Below are 21,089 nucleotides of genomic sequence, written 5' to 3'. Positions count from 1 at the left end.
ATAGTCAACCTATAAAAACTTTTTAATCGTCTAAGAAAGTTCAAGTTATGTCTGAATCCAGCAAAATGTACTTTTGGGGTCAGATCAGGAAAGTTACTAGGGTTCATAGTCAGCCAGAGGGGAATTGAAATCGATCCCGATAAAGTGAAAGCTATCCAAGAGATGCCATCTCCAAGGACAGAAAAGGAGGTTCGAGGATTTATAGGGAGATTGAATTATATTGCTAGGTTCATCTCACATCTTACAGCTACATGTGAACTAATCTTCAAGTTACTCAGGAAAAATCAAGCCATCGAGTGGAACGAAGGTTGTCAAAAAGCCTTCGACAAAATCAAGGAATACCTGCAAGATCCACCTATCTTGGTACCACCAGTCCCTGGGAGACCACTTATAATGTACCTAACGGTACTTAATAACTCTATGGGATGCGTACTGGGACAACAAGATGAGACTGGAAAAAGGGAGCACGCAATCTACTACCTAAGTAAGAAATTTACCGATTGTGAATCCCGATATTCACTCTTAGAGAAGACTTGTTGTGCCCTAGTGTGGGCTTCCCAGAGGCTCAGACAATATATGGTGTGTCATACCACTCTATTGATATCCTGAATGGATCCTATCAAGTATATCTTCGAGAAGCCTGCAGTAACTGGGAGAATAACCCGATGGAAAATGTTGCTAACAGAATACAACATCCAATATGTCACACAAAAGGCCATAAAAGGGAGTGTGTTAGCGGATTATCTCGCACATCAGCCAATAGAAGATTATCACCCTATACAGTTTGACTTTCCTAACGAAGATGTTATGGTAATAAGGGATTGCGAGACCCCAGGTTCCGATGAAGGACCTGAACCAGGATCACGATGGAAATTGGTATTTGGTGGTGCTTCAAACGCAACCGGACATGGAATCGGAGCCGTCATAACCTCCCCAACAGGGTACCATATTCCTTTCACTGCTAGGTTATGCTTCACATGTACGAACAACATGGCAGAGTATGAGGCATGCATCCTAGGGATTGGCGAAGCCATCGACTTAAGAATCAAGATTCTAGAGGTATATGGAGATTCAACTCTTATCATCAATCAAATCAAGGGAGAATGGGGGGCTCATAATGCTAAGTTAATCCAGTACTGAGACCACGTCCGGAAGATGATCACTTACTTTGACGAAATTACCTTCCATTAAATTCCTCGAGAGGAGAATCAACTAGCAAATGCCTTGGCCAGATTATCGTCCATGTTCAAGGTCAAGTGGTACAACGAGGCGCCAATTATAAGAATTCACCGGTTGGATGAGCCTGCCTATTGCGTAGCCGTAGAGGCAGATGGGGATAATAAACCATGGTTTCATGACATTAAACAATTCCTTCATAAATAAGAATATCCCGCAAACGCCTCAAGCGGTGATAAGAAGACACTCAGGAGATTGACTTCCCAATTCCTCCTTAATGGGGATGTGCTTTATAAGAGGAATCATGACATGGTCTTGCTCAGATGCTTGGACGGGTATGAGAAAGACATGCTTATCAAAGAAATTCATGAAGGATCCTTTGGAACTCATGCCAATGGGCATGCCATGGCTAAGAAAATTCTCCGGGCGGGATATTACTGGTTGACTATGGAGACCGATTGTTTCAAGTACGTCAAGAAGTGTCACAAGTGCCAAATCTATGCAGATAAGGTACATGTGCCACCTACTCCCTTAAATGTCCTGACTGCTCCATGGCCGTTTTCCATGTGGGGTCTAGACATAATCGGGATGATTGAGCCCAAAGCTGTAAATGGACACCGATTCATTTTGGTTGTTATCGACTACTTCACCTAATGGGTGGAAGCTGCTTCTTACACCAATGTGACAAGACAAGTGATTCCATGATTCATCAAGAAGGAAATCATCTGTCGGTATGGGGTTCCTAACAAAATTATCACAAATAATGGGTTGAATCTAAATAATAAAGTGATGGATGAGTTATGCGAGAGCTTCAAAATTGAAAACCATAATTCATCACCCTATCGACCAAAGATGAACGAGGCAGTAGAAGCGGCCAACAAGAATATCAAAAAGATTATCTAGAAGATGGTGAAGACCTACAAAGACTGGCATGATATGCTTCCTTTTGCACTACACGGCTACAGAACTTTCGTCCGCACCTCAACATGAGCAACTCCCTTCTCTCTAGTATATGGTACCGAAGTTGTACTCCCTGTCGAAGTTGAAATCCCTTCATTAAGAGTCCTGATGGAGACCAAACTAGATGAAGTGGAATGGGTGCAAACTAGGTTCGACCAACTAAACCTCATAGGAGAGAAGCGCATGGCTGCAGTATGTCATGGGAAACTGTATCAACGAAGGCTCAAGAAAGAATTCAACAAGAAAGTTCATCCTCGACACTTCGAAGAAGGTGATCTAGTGCTCAGGAAAGTCCTACCCATCCATAAAGATCCCCGTGGAAAATGGATCCCAAACTACGAGGGACCATATATCGTGAAGAAGGCCTTATCTGGAGGAGCTCTGATTCTTATGACTATGGATGGAGCTGAGTTACCACAAGCCATAAACTTAGATGCAGTCAAGAGATACTATGCCTAGAAAAAGAGAATGAAAAACCCGCTAAGTCAAAAACCCTAAAGGGCGACTTAGGCAAAAATTAGGGCGTCCCGGTGGATTGAAAGCTTGAAAGAGCAATCCAGGCAAAAATTAGGGACTTGTATAATAATAAAACCCGATAAGTCGAAAACCCAAAAGGGAGGCTTAAGAAAAATATGGTGTATCATCTCGGTGGACTAAGACTCGAAAAGAGCGGTCCAGGAAAAAATTAGGGATATCCAAAAGGCATGTGACTACATCATTTATTTAATCCTACAACAATAATTCAGACGAGAGTAATCAATTCAATCATCACCGTCGAAAGCAAAGTATTGTAACCTCGAAGATGTAGGGATAATAACATATGTTAAATTCAATAGGGACATGAATAAATATGTTTTTATTGCTATTTTTATGTCTTCTTAGACTTTCGGTAATCTCTCCTTACGGGAGTTACCTACTTATGTAATATTGCCAATTTACGGGCCAAATCTTAATTAATAAAATTTGTTTTCTAAATCTCTTACTTTGCTTTTCAATTTTTCCGCTTGATTACAAAATGTCAATTATCCGTGAATAATGCATTGAAACGTTGGGCATACTAAAAAAGCTTGCAAGAGAAGACATATTTTACTTCAATTTTGAAAATGTCAAAGGGATCATATTCTTCTAACATCACTTCTCAGGAAAACCATAGGGTTCATAAATTAACAGTCACACCAATACAAAAGTTTCTTCCTATATAAAAAAAAGCGCATTGCATATTCTCGGATATCAAGAACATCACGGCCAGTTCCATGTCCATAGAAAAATCTCAAGGGGTCGAAGAGTCGGAACGTCACAAAAACACCGTATCTCTCAAAAACATACATTGCATTGACATATCATAAAAGAGGCGTTAGCCCAAAAAAAACTGCATCATGCATCAAACATCAAACATACATCAATTCAAAATACACAAACACATAAACATGCATACATAATACATGAAATAGGATTTACGACCACTTTTAGAGGTTCAATCCCTAGCTATACCAATACATTTCCCAAACGGGAACACTTATTGGCCTTCCCCAGTAAGTAACACTCCCATAAGCACCTTTTTATTAAAGAACTTATCCAGCAAGCTCGCTCATTACGAGTCTTTAAAAAGAGTTTATCCAGTAGCCGGTCATTATGAATGATCGTTATCAACTAGTGAGCAGGTCTTCACCTCTCACATTCCCTAGCTCACTAACATATCCCATAGGCGGGATAAGTTCCAACACGCCAGGGCTTCATCAATATAAAGGGTTCTATCAAGAGATTATGTCAATGGATGTTATCAAGGGGTTTATCAAGGATTCTACCAAGGGGTTTGTCAAGGATTTTTATCAAGGGTTTTATCAAGATTTTCTATCAAGGGATTTTATCAAGGGGTTCCATTATGAGTTATCAAGGTATCACTAGGGTCCTACACGATTTCGAACCATGAAAATCATATGCAAGTCTCACCCGAAGGGGTTGAGACTAATTATCAGGGGTTTCACTAGGGGTTCCAACAAGTGTTTCGTTGAGAGATATTCTCAGTGTCGCATCCGCGAAAAACAACCGGCGGGCTAAAACAAAAACAACACAGAGCCGCCACCGTGCGTTATTTATCCCAAAAGAGGGAAAGGAAACGCTCGAAGTAAACCTGGAAAAAGCATGGTCTCGCGACCAAAGAGAATGGGATCGGGAGTCGGTTACGCAAGGGGAAGGTATTAGCACCCCTCACGTCCGTCGTACTCGACGGGATCCACGCTCAAAAGATAGAAAAAGGTTGCTAAAACAAACATCACACACACACACTGAAGACAACACAGGTGGAGGAAGGGGGAAGAGGGCTCGCTAGGACATCGCATCCTATGCCTACGTATCTCGTCTGGAACGAGAATCAGAGCTGCCGTAGTTCGGCTTACGCACGCCGAAACAAACACACACAAACACAGGCAAACATGGAACCCGAACGCCAATCGCTGGACTTACATCGGCTTCCGAACCAAACAAACACAATCAGGATACGGACAGCCAATCGCTGGGCTTACATCCATATCCTGACACACAAGAGGGTTAACAAGCAAACAAGCTACTAAGGAGTCGGGAACTCGAGCCTAGCAGTTGTCAAGCAAACACACACAAGAAAGAAAAAAGGTGCCCGGAGAGACCTCGCACGGTCTCCTGCCTACGTACCTCATCTGGTATGAGGATCAGGGCGACGTAGTTCCCCTGAACGGGAAAGAAATTCTAACCAGATACAAAGGGAGACACACTACTAGGGAGCTGGACTCGAGCCTAGATGTTATCATGCATCATTGCCCTATGTTATGGTTTCTATCCTAACTTGCACAGGCTGCAAGCTAATCCTAAACAGGCAAAGCAAAACACACATGCTCAATCAAAATAAAGCAAACATTCACAAGTAGCACACACTATATCCAGTCAAGTGAGGCTCAAACAAGGGTGAGGCTGCAAGAGCAAGCCAGCTGTACAGGGTAGTGTTCGCTCTTAACCCTGACATTGAGAGTCAGGGTGAAGCAGATGAAAGGTGAGTGAAGATGAGACTTCACAGCTCTTATCCCTGGCCAGGGAGAGCTTCAGACAAAGGAGCGTGGGTTCAGAAAGTGGGAACCCTTCTACACTCAAGACTCTGACTCAACTGATCTTGGGTTAATGTCCCAATGCATCAACACAGTGGTGTGAGCAGAGGGACGACTCAACAAGAATAGCAGGGGATGGATTACGCATCCCTTGGGTTCTGCCAATTGCCTTAATCAAGGTCTTTTCCTGCTTGGGGACAAAGTTAAACAATCACAAACATCGCCTCTTAAGGAGGACTTCAGACAGTTGCCTGGCTAAATAACAAGCCAGGTCTTCCAGACTACATGGAGACAAGAGAGTCTACCTCAATTGGTTTATACAACCAAGCAGCAGCACAACAAGTTCTCAAAGAACTATTAGCAACTAATGTACCTGAAATCAATCAAATACAATCAGTATACCAATCACAAAGTCAAAACAGACAAGATAAGAATCAACAGACAATGTATAATCAGACAATGCGCTATGCAAAGCACAATCAACTCAAGTGAGCCAAGCATCCTACAAAATAAACCAAGTTAGTTCATAACAAGCATATAAACCAAACTCAATCAACTTGCATTAATCTCCTTAAAGCATTTGCTTCTTCAACCCGAAAATCACATTCAAACATGAGAAACAAGACCACTAGGACAAGCCTAGGGTCCAAAGGAGGTGAAAAATTCAAAACAGCAAGTGAAAATTAATCAAAACCAAGATTTATCAAGCAAAAAGAGAATCCAATTGGTCTCACATCAAAACTATGTACCAAATCCATTTCATATACAAAACATGCCAAACTATGCCCTTTGGAAACACATTAGAGCAAACAGACTGATCACAACCAAATCAATATCAAAACAGCTCAATAAATTCCACAAAAATTCAAGCCTAAACATAACACATTCAATGAGCATCATATCAAATTTCATGCTATTTGGACCAGAGGAAGTATGGAAATTAAATCAGGAAGTCAAGCCATGCTTATACAAGCTCAAACAATGCCACAAATCATGTGTCAACTTTAGGCAAGTGCAAAACAGAAATGGCATAAGATAAATGAACCACATCAAAGCCAAAATGAAATTAAACATGTTAAGAACCAATCCACAAAGTTTCAGCTTCATGTGATAAGGCATGGGAATTTCACAAGTCATGTAAGTTGATCACTCAAAAAAACCTAAAAATGACTAAACAACAAACAAAAATATCAATCAAATGGAAAATGGATTAACAAATCCTACAAAAAATCATGGTTAAACCTAACATACAGATGGAATCTCATGCAAAAATTGAGAGCAAATGGCAAAGCAGAAGTATGGAAACAAAATTCAAGAACATGGCATAACATAGTGTGACACACATTGTCACACTCAACTTGATCACATCATATCTATCAATCCAGAAACTCAAAATTAGCAAACTATACATCAAAATCACCAGGAAAGAGTCAAGAATGTGCATGTAAAATTTCAAGCATTTTGGATAAGGCATCAAGATTTCATGATCAATATGGCAAAACATATACATAAATGACACTTTCAAACAATCCCTAGGCATTTTATTTTTCCACACGTGCACAAAAATATTAAAAATCACCATAAAAAACTACACATCACAAGGAGAATGGTGAAAAAACTCTCATCAAATTTGGATTAAAAATGAATTACTTATGAATTTTCTAAGATGAATGATCAAAAATGAAATAAAATGTGAAAAAAGAAATGAAATAAAACAAATTAAATGTCACAATGGCAAACTTGTAAATAAGCTACAGCGAAGACAAAACGCAGCGCTTCAATTTATTCAGTGTCAGCATGCAATTGGCTCTAAGGCGCGGGAAACAACAAATTTAAACCATGGCAAGGCAAAAAGGATCAAACACGTTTCTGAACGTGTTCTTGAAGTGTTCATCACCTTCATCACTTCCAGAAATCATCATGAACGAATCTCAACCAAAATCCTCGTGCCTTATATCAAAATGACCAGCATTCAACCTAGATCATGAATCTAGCAAGCATTTGACCTAACTCTAATCATACTTCACGGATCGAGCGAAAATAGTTTCACCTTTAAATGTTCAAATCCACATAACTAGAGCAATTCTCAATGAAAATCAATTTTACAAGTTGCAGCATGCTCAGCAATGAATGAGCTATCAAAGCCATATCATGATTTTGAGAATTATTGAGATCGAGTTCTAACCTCTTGGAGATGGCAGACTGGAAATCGCGAGCTTCAAGGTCCAAAATGCCAAAACAGATGATGCTTGATGATGTAGAAGTGGATCGGAACAAGTAGCTCAGCTCAATTATGCACCAGCTTGAAGAACTTTCAATTTGCCATGGATGAGTGAGATTTCAACAGCTACGAATCTTCAATGTTCTTGCCACGATTTTGATCAACAGTTCTTCACAAAGTCCTGCAGAAGAGAGATCACACAAGAAACAGCAAAAAGAATGAAGCAATTCAATGGAAAATGGTGAAAAAATGCGAAGAAGTTTGAAGAAAATTGAGAGGTTTTTGGATGAAAAGTTTGTTAGATCTGAGAAATGAAATGTGATTATGCATTTTCTGTTATGATTATGCCTTTATACCACATGCTAATCCATTTGTTAATCAAGTTTAACAAAATCCAAGTGAAATTAGCAAAAATGCATTTTATGTCAAATGGCAAAATGACCTTTTCATTATGCAGTCAATGTAACAGTACAATTGCAATGCAAACAAGTCCAAAATGATATTCCTGATGTGTTGGAATGAGTTTTGTATGGAAATCACATGTATTTTTCAAATTGGCTATTTTTCCCACCAATTTTCAAAATGAATCACTTGAAAAATGACTTTTTGCTATGATGATTTTTGATGAAATGTGATAATTCATCATGAAAGTACACATCAAATGTGGTTTGCTCAAAGAAAGATCACCCAATTTGGCCTTTCCATTCAAAAGTTATGCCACTTTGAAAATCAACATTTTCTGAAAATGATTTGATCATAACTTTCCAATCACACATGAAAAATTCATGTTCTTGGACTTTTTGGAAAGGTGAGAGCAAGATCTACAACTTTCATGTTGGACAAAATTTCATTTGAAGCATTTTTGGACACGTAATTTTGAGGTGAAAAACTTTCCATTTTTGGCAGTTTCCAATTACAGGTCACCTGCTACTTTTGGAAACGTTTCATCTGACTTTATTTTCTTCATTCTTGATATTTGAAATGTCAAATGAAACTTGTTTAGACATGAAAGAAGTGTCTCTAACTCTCTCCCACCTCCAAATCCATCAATTCAAGCACCGTTGACCACAGTTGACTTTTCTGACTAATAGATGAATCTGGCTATGCACTGATCCAGTTGAGCCTCAAACTCCTGATGAAATGGCTCAAACATGAAACCCTAGCTTCCATAAGCTCAATATAATCATGAAATGATCCCCATATCCATTGTAGACCCCATCTCCTTGCCAAGCCCTGACTGGCCCAATACAGATGATTCAACTGATTAGGGTTGACCAGTGGTTAAAACCCTAATCTCAAGGTATCTGATCAATCTCTTGGTGATGACAAAACCATGATGATAATGATGTACCATTTCACCCAAGACCAAGCTCAACCTCCTTGAAGAATTATGAAAACCCTAATTTGAATCACACACCCTCAGATGATCAATGATCCAGTCAATAAAACCCTAGCTTGCATCTTAACCTCTCTTATCTTCTGATCAAGACTTAGGAGGATGACTTGCACAATGTTGCCACATGATATGCAATATGTAATGACTAATGTCCTAAAAATGATATGCAATATGTTAAGCTAGTCCCAAGAGAGGAGGGCAAATTTTGAGGTGTTACAGCTGCCCCTATTCAATCCACTGTGAACCTGTCGATATGAATAGCCTCGGCTTTCAGATGATCAGGGTGAAGAGTGATTGAATACCAAGAACAGACGAACAATTTGCACTCTGATGGGAAATAATTAATAATGCCTGTCAGAATCGGCAAAGAAACAATCTTGAAAGAAGAATCCGTCTGGTACGGAGAAAGTCGGCCTGATCACCGAAATAGAAACGTCGACCTGGATACCAAAATAAATGGTAACACAGGGATAACCATGGCCTGAACGCCCGTCAGTCTGCATATTGAGCATCATAATATGAGAGTATTGAGGTCGGTCTGAGCACCGGGAGATTGGCCCGAACACCACTCTGGTCTGAACACCACTTTGGTCTGAATACCCGCCTCGGTCTGGATACCGGAAAACTGGCCTGACTGCCGCAAGCTGCATCGATCTAATTGTCGGAAGCTTCTTCGATCTAAAAATCGGAAACTGGCCTGAACGCCACCTCGGTCTGGATACCGCCTCGGTCTGAACACCGGAAAACTGGCCTGACTGCCACAAGTTCTTCGACCTGATCGTCGGAAACTTCTTCGATCTGAAAATCGGAAACTGGCCTGAACGCCACCTCGGTCTGGATACCGCCTCGGTCTGAACACCGGAAAACTGGCCTGACTGCCACAAGTACTTCAACCTGATCGTCGGAAACTTCTTCGATCTGAAAATCGGAAACTGGCCTGAGCGCCACATCGGTCTGAATACCCGCCTCGGTCTGAACACCGGAAAACTGGCCTGGATGCCACAAGTTCTTCGACCTGATCATCGGAAACTTCTTCGATCTGAAAATCGGAAACTGGCCTGAACGCCACCTCGGTCTGGATACCGCCTCGGTCTGAACACCGGAAAACTAGCCTGACTGCCACAAGTACTTCAACCTGATCGTCGGAAACTTCTTCGATCTGAAAATTGAAAACTGGCCTGAGCGCCACATCGGTCTGAATACCCGCCTCGGTCTGAACACCGGAAAACTGGCCTGGATGCCACAAGTTCTTCGACCTGATCATCGGAAACTTCTTCGATCTGAAAATCGGAAACTGGCCTGAGCGCCACATCGGTCTGAATACCCGCCTCGGTCTGAACACCGGAAAACTGGCCTGACTGCCACAAGTACTTCAACCTGATCGTCGGAAACTTCTTCGATCTGAAAATCGGAAACTGGCCTGAGCGCCACATCGGTCTGAATACCCGCCTCGGTCTGAACACCGGAAAACTGGCCTGGATGCCACAAGTTCTTCGACCTGATCATCGGAAACTTCTTCGATCTGAAAATCGGAAACTGGCCTGAGCGCCACATCGGTCTGAATACCGGAAAACTTTTCATGCCTATCAGCATCGGCGAAGATAACAAAACAGTGATAAGTGAGTCGGCACGCATGCCAAAGACCCATGCTGGGGATAACATGCCATGAACCGGCTATTCTTTATTCCGCCCTAGCACACGAACACTTCGCGTTTAGCTGGGGATTATTCTTTCTTGTTTTTCTTTTTTGGACCCCGAAAATTTCTTTGATTAACATTCCCATCTCTGCTCGACAGAAACCCTTCCTCCAGTATCGCACTATTGGGAAATACCTTTGATTCAAATTCATGATGCTAGACTCCTCGGAGTAACACCTTCCTCTTCGGGCACAACCACCTCTCAAACGATAACCACGGCTTGAGACTAGCTTTATGCTTGCAATAATGATGCATGATTGATTTTTCTGCGTAATGCTCCATAATTATGGAAATGCTACGCGATTTGTTATGCAATATGCTATGCTTAGTCTATATGATGAATGTATAAAAAGCATCCCCCTCGAGGGACTCTTCTGGGGAGTTCGAGACACTCTGTTGAGGAACTCGTCAACACTCCAATTTCCACCCTGATGGGGAATAGCGCTGCTGCTAGGAAAAGGCAACCCTTGCTGGGGAAAACCTCCTTTGCCCCCGATCCGCTTGGGGATATCGCTAGGGATAAGAACCACCAACGCTCTCTGTGGGGAAACAACAGTCTTTGACTTACTGGGGATCTACATCCTGACTCTGCTTGGGAAACCCTCACAGATACCTCCGCTGGGGAATAACAACCTCCAGGCCTGGCAACTGGGTAAGCATCAATCTAAAACCTGCTGGGGATAACCATCCTGACCCTGCTAGGGAATCCACAGACCTTGAATCTGCTAGGGAATTAGTCATTCTGACTCTGCTTGGGGAGGAGGACAGTCTGGTACTGAACACCCGTCGACTCGTCGAACCATGGCATTCATATCCAACTCCCATGTCAGCTTTCCAATTTTGAGAATTCCCAGACTCGTCTGGACTTTTCTGATTCATCACCTTGTATTCCCGACCGCTCCATACTCGACGGAGAGCGAACTCCTGGGATTTATACAAACTTTTCAATCTTCCGACTTTGAAGAGTCTTCTTGATTAATTTTAAGGGTCGTCGTACGTCCATCGCCGTCATTTCACCGTTCTCCATTCACTCGTCCCTGATCGGACTCCACGGGGATTGTTCATCAAAAGCTTCCACATCACAACCTGCAAGTGAGGGAAAATACCTAACAGTTCCTGCAAAAGAGATTGTTAGATAAAACCGTGCCTCAGGCGTGCCAAGATTTCAACACTTGGGTCACTCAACCTTCCGAATAAGATTTCAAGCTTTCAATCTTATAAACATGCATTGGAAGGGACCTGTATGTCTTAAAATGCAAAGATTCGTTATAAAAAATAATCGGATGTTTTTGCAATCAAAGCGGTAATGAAAAACAAAAACAAAATTATTTGACTGAATATGCATTTTATTGATTGAAAAAGTGTGGCTCAAATTGAGCAATACAAAGGAAGCAATTCCTGAAAAGAGGTAATTGCGCACAAAAGGAAAATCTATCCTAATGGCAATGTGAAACCCGTGATCTCATCGAGTTCCAACTCAGTTACACCCCATATGTCCTCAGACTCTCCTTGCTTTCTGCCTTCTGAACAAGACGATTCCGATTGATCCCTACCGGGTATTATCCATGATGCCTTAACCAAAGCGCAAACGACCATGCCAGACGCAGTTGTTCGTTTCAATCCCTCTTTTGCCTGGACCGCCCTTTCGGGTTTTCAGTCCACCGGGATACCCCTTTTTGCCCAAGTCGCCTTTTCAGGTTTTCGACTTGCCGGGTGTACAATTTTTTATTTTATCCCTAATTTTTGCCCGAACCTTTCTTTCTGTTTTTTGGTTCGCCGGGATGCCCATTTTTTCCTGGACTATTTTATTCTTTTCGTCCAGCGGGTCTCTTCATACGAAGTATTTTTTAACTGCGTCCGCATTCACAGGGGATGGAAAATCTTCGCCATCCATGGTCGTTAGCAACAAGGCTCCGCCAGAGAAAACCTTCTTGACCACGAATGGACCTTCATAATTGAGTGTCCATTTTCCCCTACGATCGTTTTGAGGAGGAAGGATCCTTTTCAACACCATATCACCTACGTGATACACACGAGGTCGTACCTTTCGGTCAAAAGCACGTTTCATCCGCTGCTGGTACAACTGCCCATGACAGATGGCTGCCAGCCTCTTCTCCTCAATCAGGCTCAACTCTTTATACCGAGTCCTTACCCATTCCGCCTCTTGTAATTTCACGTCCATCAGAACTCTCAAAGAGGGAATTTGGACCTCAACAGGTAACACCGCTTCCATTCCATATACCAATGAGAAAGGTGTTGCCCCAGTAGATGTGCGCACCGATGTTCGATACCCATGCAATGCAAACGGAAACATCTCATGCCAGTCTCTGTAGGTTACCACCATTTTCTGCACAATCACACCGTCGGTGCATTCAAACGTTATCCGGGCAACAAAAGCTCGTTCACCTTAACCTCCCCATCAGACATCAGAATCCGTTCAGATTTAGGGTCAGGCCCCTCCTCTGGGATCGGTTACTCTCAATCTTTCGATTGGAGCACCTCGAGATGTCCTCATCAGGGAACTCAAACCTCATCGGTTGATAATCCTCTACGGGTTGTTGGGCGAGGTAATCAGACAATACACTCCCCTTGATTGCTTTCTGAGCGATGTACTGAATATCGCATTCAATCAAAATCATTTGCCCTCTTGCAACCCGTCCGGTCACTGCTGGCTCTTCAACAATCTACTTGATCAGATCCATCTTGAAATCCACAAAGTGGTATGAACCAGCATATACTGTCTCAATCGGCGAGCAACCTATGCCAAAGTACATCAAGTTTTCTCGAGCAGTGAATGTATTGTTTCACAGTCGGTAAACTTTTTGCTAAGGTAAATTGCATGCTCTTTTCGACAAGACTCGTCATGCTGCCCCAATACACACCCCATAGACCCCTCGCGGGCTGTCAAGTACCAGATTAATAGTTGTTCCTTCCTCAGGAGGCATCAGAATCGGAGGTTCCTGCAACTTATTCTTTTATTCTTTCAATGCCCCTTGGCAATCATTATTTCACCTGACCGTTTGATCTTTTTTTTTCCAACAGCTTGAGTATAAGTTCACACGTGGCTGTTAGAGGAGATGTGAACCATGTCATGTAGTTCAATCTACCTAATAGACCACAAACCTCTTTTTCTGTTTTCGGTTCAGGCACTTCTCTCTCCTTTTTTTTCTATATTATTCTCTCTCTTTTTTTTTTAGCAGGATCAACCTCGATTCCTCTCTTACAATGAACCCCAACATCTTACCGGACCGCACTCTGATAGCGCACTTATCTGAATTCAACCTCAGTTTGAATTGTCTCAACTGGTCCAACAACTTGGCCAGACCTGCCAGATGCCCCTCTTCTGTTTGTGACTCTGCTATCATGTCATCAACATAGCATTTGATTCCATGATGAATCATATCATGAAACAAAGTCACCATGGCCCTCTGATAAGTAGCACCGGCGTTCTGCTTCTCTAGAGGACAGTCTCCTCTCCATGGTAGCTTGTGCACAACGACATCGATATCCGACCCTGGCATATCCTGACACGACCAGGCGAAGGTATCCACATGCTCTTTCAACAAGGCTACCATTCTGCTTTCGACTCGCCTCTGAAGCGGCCCCAATTTTCACTTCCTTTCTGACCTCGGCGGTATACCGGTTAACAAGCTCAACTCGCTCTTCCTGCGGCTGAATCACCTTCTCCTCTTGTTTTGACAACCTGGCTAATTCCAGCAGATCACAATCTTCTTCGCCTTCTTTTTCGGCATGATAGACCGGATTGTCGAAGTCATATGAGGTGTAACCAAATCGTTATCAACGAGATCCGGAGGACTATTGTTTCGAAGTCGGAACAAGATAAAACACAAGGAAAGAAAATGAAAACAAACATTGCCATTTTTATTTGTTTTTAAACTGCAAAAATAAATGAAAAACAGGGAACACCACTTTTAATTTGAAAAACATCCGTTTATTTATGATGCAAAATGTTGCAAAATGAAACATGAGGTGGCCCTTACAATGGACCAATACGTTTCGGGCAAAACGTATGGCTTTCATGCAAATAAAACTGAAAAACAGAAATTATTACTCTTCCAGTAGAGTGACAGTGATGATCTTTTTAGGCCTTCCAGTTCCCTGGTACGCACGCTTTTATCCACGACTCCAGCTCACAGTCACTGTCAGTCTCTTCCCCCACCGCACAGACGCGATCTGAATTTTCAGCGATCACACCCACCATCACCTGACCATGTGCCGGCATGGGATTGGCATTAGCATTCAATGACAGTGTAAAATTGAGGGCCTTGGAATCCACCAGGTCTTGGACAACATGCTTAAAGGCTCTACAACCCTCAATGTTATGCCCAGACGCACCATAATGGAATTCACACTTGGCGTTCTCATCATAATTAGGTGGCCTCTGATCTGATCTCAATGGAGCTAATGTCCTCAATTATACCATTCCGAGATCCATCAACTTCTTGAACAGAAGAGCATACGTCATGGGTGGCCTATCAAATTGACGATCAACCCCTTTTCCTCTCACTTGGCACCCAGCTCTCTGTGCTCTCTGTTGAGGGAACTGATGCTGCTGTTGTACCGACTGTTTACCAATAGGAATCATTACCGCAGCAGTATGCTGGTAATAATGACCCCTACCGTGTCCTCTCTGAGCATGGACATTCACAGCACTCGCGCCATCCTCCTTCTTATGTTGACCATCACCAAAGGATCTCTTCGTTCCAGACGACGAAGCATTTCCTGGTATTTTCCCTTCCTTCAACTAGTCTTCAATCCTCCCCACCTTCTCGGCAATGACTTTCTGCCCCAAGGCAAACTCCTGCATGACATTGATCAGCTCTCCCATCTTCTCTTTCAGCTCGAGAATGTCTGTGTTGGGTGGATTCATCATTCCTGTGTCAATCAAACAGGTTAGAAACTAACACCTGCAAAACAGAAGACAAGTTATTATGGTTCATGCATGAATGCAGTGTTTATCCACATGAGGAACACTTTGTCTCTTGATCCTGGCTTCATCGAGACAGATAAAAATCCGGCGGCAACATTCTGACATTCATCATTTGATTTCATCATACAGACCAGAGATATATGATTTAGCGAAATACCCCCAACCATGTGTGTGTGCTGTGCGAGTGTATACGGTAAAGCAAATAAAGCTTGAAGATCGATCACTGAATGAACATAACCATCACATAACAAAATGCACAAAAAGTGCCATAGTCATACATCAAAGCTGATACAAATCTCCAGAATCGGGAAAGAAATACAAGCAAATGAATTCCGTCAACATGCCTGACGGTAATCCACACAAATGATAAAGGCTAGCCTGATGAGGGTCCCACAGAAGGCCCTATATCATCAACCATCTTCGTGAACTCTGCGGCGAACCTGAGCTCGGTATTCTCCTGCTGTAATCTCCCCACCTCCTTCTGGTGAATCTTCATCTGCCTGAAGTAATGATCTCTCTCAGCAGTGTAATGATCTCTCTCGGCGATGATCTTTGCTTTCTCCGCTTCCCATTCTGCAGCAAGGACTCTGGCTCTTTCGTCCCTCTGATCCCTTACGAGAATTTGCCTCCTCTTCTGATCTTCAATGACCTTTGCAGCTCTGACTAGCTTCTCCTTCGTGATGTCATGCTCCCTGGTGGACGATGCTAAGGCTTGACTGACCTTCCCATAGTAGGCGGTATCCATCTCAAAGCGCTTTGCTTCTAAGGCATGTCGCTTATCTTGATCTTCCATCCTCACCCTAATCTCCTGATTAGCCGTCTGAATCCGAGCAACACTCATCTCCAATTCTGCTTTCTCTGCAAGCAACTGATCTCTGGCTCTCTTCATCTCGAGGAATTCTTCCATACTGACAGAAGAACTCGGACCCTCAATCATAGGACACCAAGGATCACCTCCCGGAAATGGTAGAAGTGTGAGCTCTATCCTCTTCCGCAACCAATCATCAAATGGAGGAAAAGACCGGCTGTTGACCTTGCCAAAAGGAACCTTTCCTTTTCTCTTAACGTTGCGCCATGACCCAGACACTTGTATCAACTTGGCCTGATTTCCCTCAGCTGGGAAATAGAAGGACTCCTGAATCTCTCGCTCAAGAGGAGGAACCTCCATGGCAAACCCCATCTGTCTCCTAAGAAGCGTCGGATTGTAATTGATGTAACCCTGAACTCCTATGAGAGGCACATTAGGAAAACTCCCACAACTATATATGAAATCCCGTCCAGCTATACCGTTATGAGTCCAAGCGATATCAGCAACCCGCAAACCCATCAATCTGACTGACCACTTGACCGTAGGATCAAGAGAAGCAAAAGCACCTCGGGAAGGCAAATACCCCATAAACCATCTGAACAGCATCTGAGCACAACATCGGATCAAACCACCACGCCGCTTCTCATTCCTGTTATGAACCGAGTAGTGGACATCTCCGACCAGAGTAGGAATAGGGTTTCTCTGCATGAACAATCTGATAGCATTATGGTCGACAAAGCTCTTCTGATTAGGAAACAGAATGATCCCATAAATGCTCACAGCAATCAAAGCACAGACCGTCTTCCAATTACCCATAGCAGCATGTTCCTTGGCCTTAGCCTCCAAGAAACTCAAATGAAAACCAGGTAATTTCCCCTTCTCCTTCAACCCCTCCTTGGTCATCTCCGGACTCAAATAAAGAGCACGGGAAATCCCAAAGACGTCAGGCTCTCCTCTAATGGCACAAAAAGGAATCTGATCTCGGATCTGCATACCCAGGATGCTAGCATAGTCCTCCATCAGAGGTCCCAACAAATAATCTGGAAACACGAAGCATCTCAGGCCCGGGTCATAGAACTGGAGAAGAGTATGAAGGGCACTTCTGTCACTATCAGTGAGTCTGAAAACCATCTTCAGGATACTACCGTATGACTCTCTAAACATCCCCACATGGTCGGGTGTAATCAATGTTATCATATCTCTCAACTCATCAATCTCTGGGTTGAAGAAGCTGTAAACAACATCGGGCTTCAAACCGGTCCTCATATCTGAGAAGAAAGTCTCTCAACCAGGATCTCGATCAAAAAATGTCCCTGCATATGGATAAACATGTGTTAAATGCAAGTAAATGCAAGATGTAATGATGCTAATGAATGAATGCAATGCACTGTGCCATCCTCCAAGTCATCTGATCATCTGTTGCTCTGAATCACCGCCCTGATCTCTGAACCGATCACAACCATCTGAGGGAATATGTAATCACAAATCCAACTCAATGGTTCCGAAATAAACGGAAGATACATCACCATCATCATCACCAAACAATCTCTGAGCAGATAACCTCAATCCCTGAACCGGCCCGGGGAATCCTGAAATAAACGGATCCCCATTGATAAATAACACGGACAACACTCCGGCGTTTCAGCAATAAATGTCCATAAATCCGACTTATAAATATGACTCTGATCAACTGTTGAATCGATAGTCACCATCAAAGTCACCATCTGAATATGCATCTGTAAGAATCACCCTCCCCTCACAGGTAAATTCTAATCAGGTCATCCTAAGGCGGATAATAGTCTCGACAATCGGGCAGAGATACTCAATGGGTTTGCCCTTTCGGGTGTGCCATTGTAGCTCCCTTAAGATCGTCTAAACCAAAGATCCGGGAAATGATCGGTCACCAGAGTCAATAGTTCAAAAGAGGTAACCCAACCAAAGTGGAGTGCTCCACAAAGGAAGAGCTCTCCAATGAACCTCGTCCGACTTGTGATATGTCACGTTGCAACAATATGCTGATAAAGCAAATGAGGAACGTAAGACCACACTAATCCTAGGTGTATACTCGGGCCTGGGTTTTAGCCCCACTCAAAACACCCACCCCAAACAGAGGAACCACCTGTACAGAGGACAGCAACATGATAGTATGATGCATGTAAATATTTATGCAAATATATACACTGGTTAGAATAATAAATGCAATAAATAAAGCGGCACAAGCAACCTAAACTATCCTAGAACGCTAGGAGAGACTCGCTTAGGGAAGATGGACCAGCACAGGTCAACATCTTGTAGATCCCCAGCAGAATCGCCAGCTGTCGCATCCGCAAAAAACAACCGGCGAGCTAAAATAAAAACAACACAGAGCCGCCACCGTGCGTTATTTATCCCAAAAGAGGGAAAGGAAACGCTTGAAGTAAACCTGGAAAAAGCATGGTCTCGCGACCAAAGAGAATGGGATCGGGAGTCGGTTACGCAAGGGGAAGGTATTAGCACCCCTCACGTCCGTCGTACTCGACGGGATCCACGCTCAAAATATAGAAAAAGGTTGCTAAAACAAACATCACACACACACACTGAAGACAACACAGGTGGAGGAAGGGGGAAGAGGGCTCGCTAGGACATCGCATCCTATGCCTACGTATCTCGTCTGGAACGAGAATCAGAGCTGCCGTAGTTCGGCTCACGCACGCCGAAACAAACACACACAAACACAGGCAAACATGGAACCCGAACGCCAATCGCTGGACTTACATCGGCTTCCGAACCAAACAAACACAATCAGGATACGGACAGCCAATCGCTGGGCTTACATCCATATCCTGACACACAAGAGGGTTAACAAGCAAACAAGCTACTAAGGAGTCGGGAACTCGAGCCTAGCAGTTGTCAAGCAAACACACACAAGAAAGAAAAAAGGTGCCCGGAGAGACCTCGCACGGTCTCCTGCCTACGTACCTCATCTGGTATGAGGATCAGGGCGACGTAGTTCCCCTGAACGGGAAAGAAATTCTAACCAGATACAAAGGGAGACACACTACTAGGGAGCTGGACTCGAGCCTAGATGTTATCATGCATCATTGCCCTATGTTATGGTTTCTATCCTAACTTGCACAAGCTGCAAGCTAATCCTAAACAGGCAAAGCAAAACACACATGCTCAATCAAAATAAAGCAAACATTCACAAGTAGCACACACTATATCCAGTCAAGTGAGGCTCAAACAAGGGTGAGGCTGCAAGAGCAAGCCAGCTGTACAGGGTAGTGTTCGCTCTTAACCCTGACATTGAGAGTCAGGGTGAAGCAGATGAAAGGTGAGTGAAGATGAGACTTCACAGCTCTTATCCCTGGCCAGGGAGAGCTTCAGACAAAGGAGCGTGGGTTCAGAAAGTGGGAACCCTTCTACACTCAAGACTCTGACTCAACTGATCTTGGGTTAATGTCCCAATGCATCAACACAGTGGTGTGAGCAGAGGGACGACTCAACAAGAATAGCAGGGGATGGATTACGCATCCCTTGGGTTCTGCCAATTGCCTTAATCAAGGTCTTTTCCTGCTTGGGGACAAAGTTAAACAATCACAAACATCGCCTCTTAAGGAGGACTTCAGACAGTTGCCTGGCTAAATAACAAGCCAGGTCTTCCAGACTACATGGAGACAAGAGAGTCTACCTCAATTGGTTTATACAACCAAGCAGCAGCACAACAAGTTCTCAAAGAACTATTAGCAACTAATGTACCTGAAATCAATCAAATACAATCAGTATACCAATCACAAAGTCAAAACAGACAAGATAAGAATCAACAGACAATGTATAATCAGACAATGCGCTATGCAAAGCACAATCAACTCAAGTGAGCCAAGCATCCTACAAAATAAACCAAGTTAGTTCATAACAAGCATATAAACCAAACTCAATCAACTTGCATTAATCTCCTTAAAGCATTTGCTTCTTCAACCTGAAAATCACATTCAAACATGAGAAACAAGACCACTAGGACAAGCCTAGGGTCCAAAGGAGGTGAAAAATTCAAAACAGCAAGTGAAAATTAATCAAAACCAAGATTTATCAAGCAAAAAGAGAATCCAATTGGTATCACATCAAAACTATGTACCAAATCCATTTCATATACAAAACATGCCAAACTATGCCCTTTGGAAACACATTGGAGCAAACAGACTGATCATAACCAAATCAATATCAAAACAGCTCAATAAATTCCACAAAAATTCAAGCCTAAACATAACACATTCAATGAGCATCATATCAAATTTCATGCTATTTGGACCAGAGGAAGTATGGAAATTAAATCAGGAAGTCAAGCCATGCTTATACAAGCTCAAACAATGCCACAAATCATGTGTCAACTTTAGGCAAGTGTAAAACAGAAATGGCATAAGATAAATGAACCACATCAAAGCCAAAATGAAATTAAACATGTTAAGAACCAATCCACAAAGTTTCAGCTTCATGTGATAAGGCATGGGAATTTCACAAGTCATGTAAGTTGATCACTCAAAAAAACCTAAAAATGACTAAACAACAAACAAAAATATCAATCAAATGGAAAATGGATTAACAAATCCTACAAAAAATCATGGTTAAACCTAACATACAGATGGAATCTCATGCAAAAATTGAGAGCAAATGGCAAAGCAGAAGTATGGAAACAAAATTCAAGAACATGGCATAACATAGTGTGACACACATTGTCACACTCAACTTGATCACATCATATCTATCAATCCAGAAACTCAAAATTAGCAAACTATACATCAAAATCACCAGGAAAGAGTCAAGAATGTG

The 21,089-nt window shown here is 42.7% G+C and overlaps 1 protein-coding gene across 1 annotated transcript; it reads left to right on the top strand.

Moving 5' to 3' along the window:
• The first annotated feature begins 609 nt into the window (after positions 1 to 609).
• Positions 610 to 1,140, top strand: LOC127078673 (uncharacterized). Its single transcript, XM_051019107.1, has one exon. The coding sequence runs from the start codon at positions 610 to 612 to the stop codon at positions 1,138 to 1,140; it is 531 nt and encodes a 176-aa protein (XP_050875064.1).
• Positions 1,141 to 21,089: the final 19,949 nt, after the last annotated feature.

This window comes from Lathyrus oleraceus, chromosome 5 (genome assembly GCF_024323335.1).
Source record: "Lathyrus oleraceus cultivar Zhongwan6 chromosome 5, CAAS_Psat_ZW6_1.0, whole genome shotgun sequence".
Classification (NCBI taxonomy): domain Eukaryota; kingdom Viridiplantae; phylum Streptophyta; class Magnoliopsida; order Fabales; family Fabaceae; genus Lathyrus; species Lathyrus oleraceus.
The sequence above is the reverse complement of the archived record's forward strand: the minus strand, read 5'-3'. Positions and strand labels throughout refer to the sequence as shown.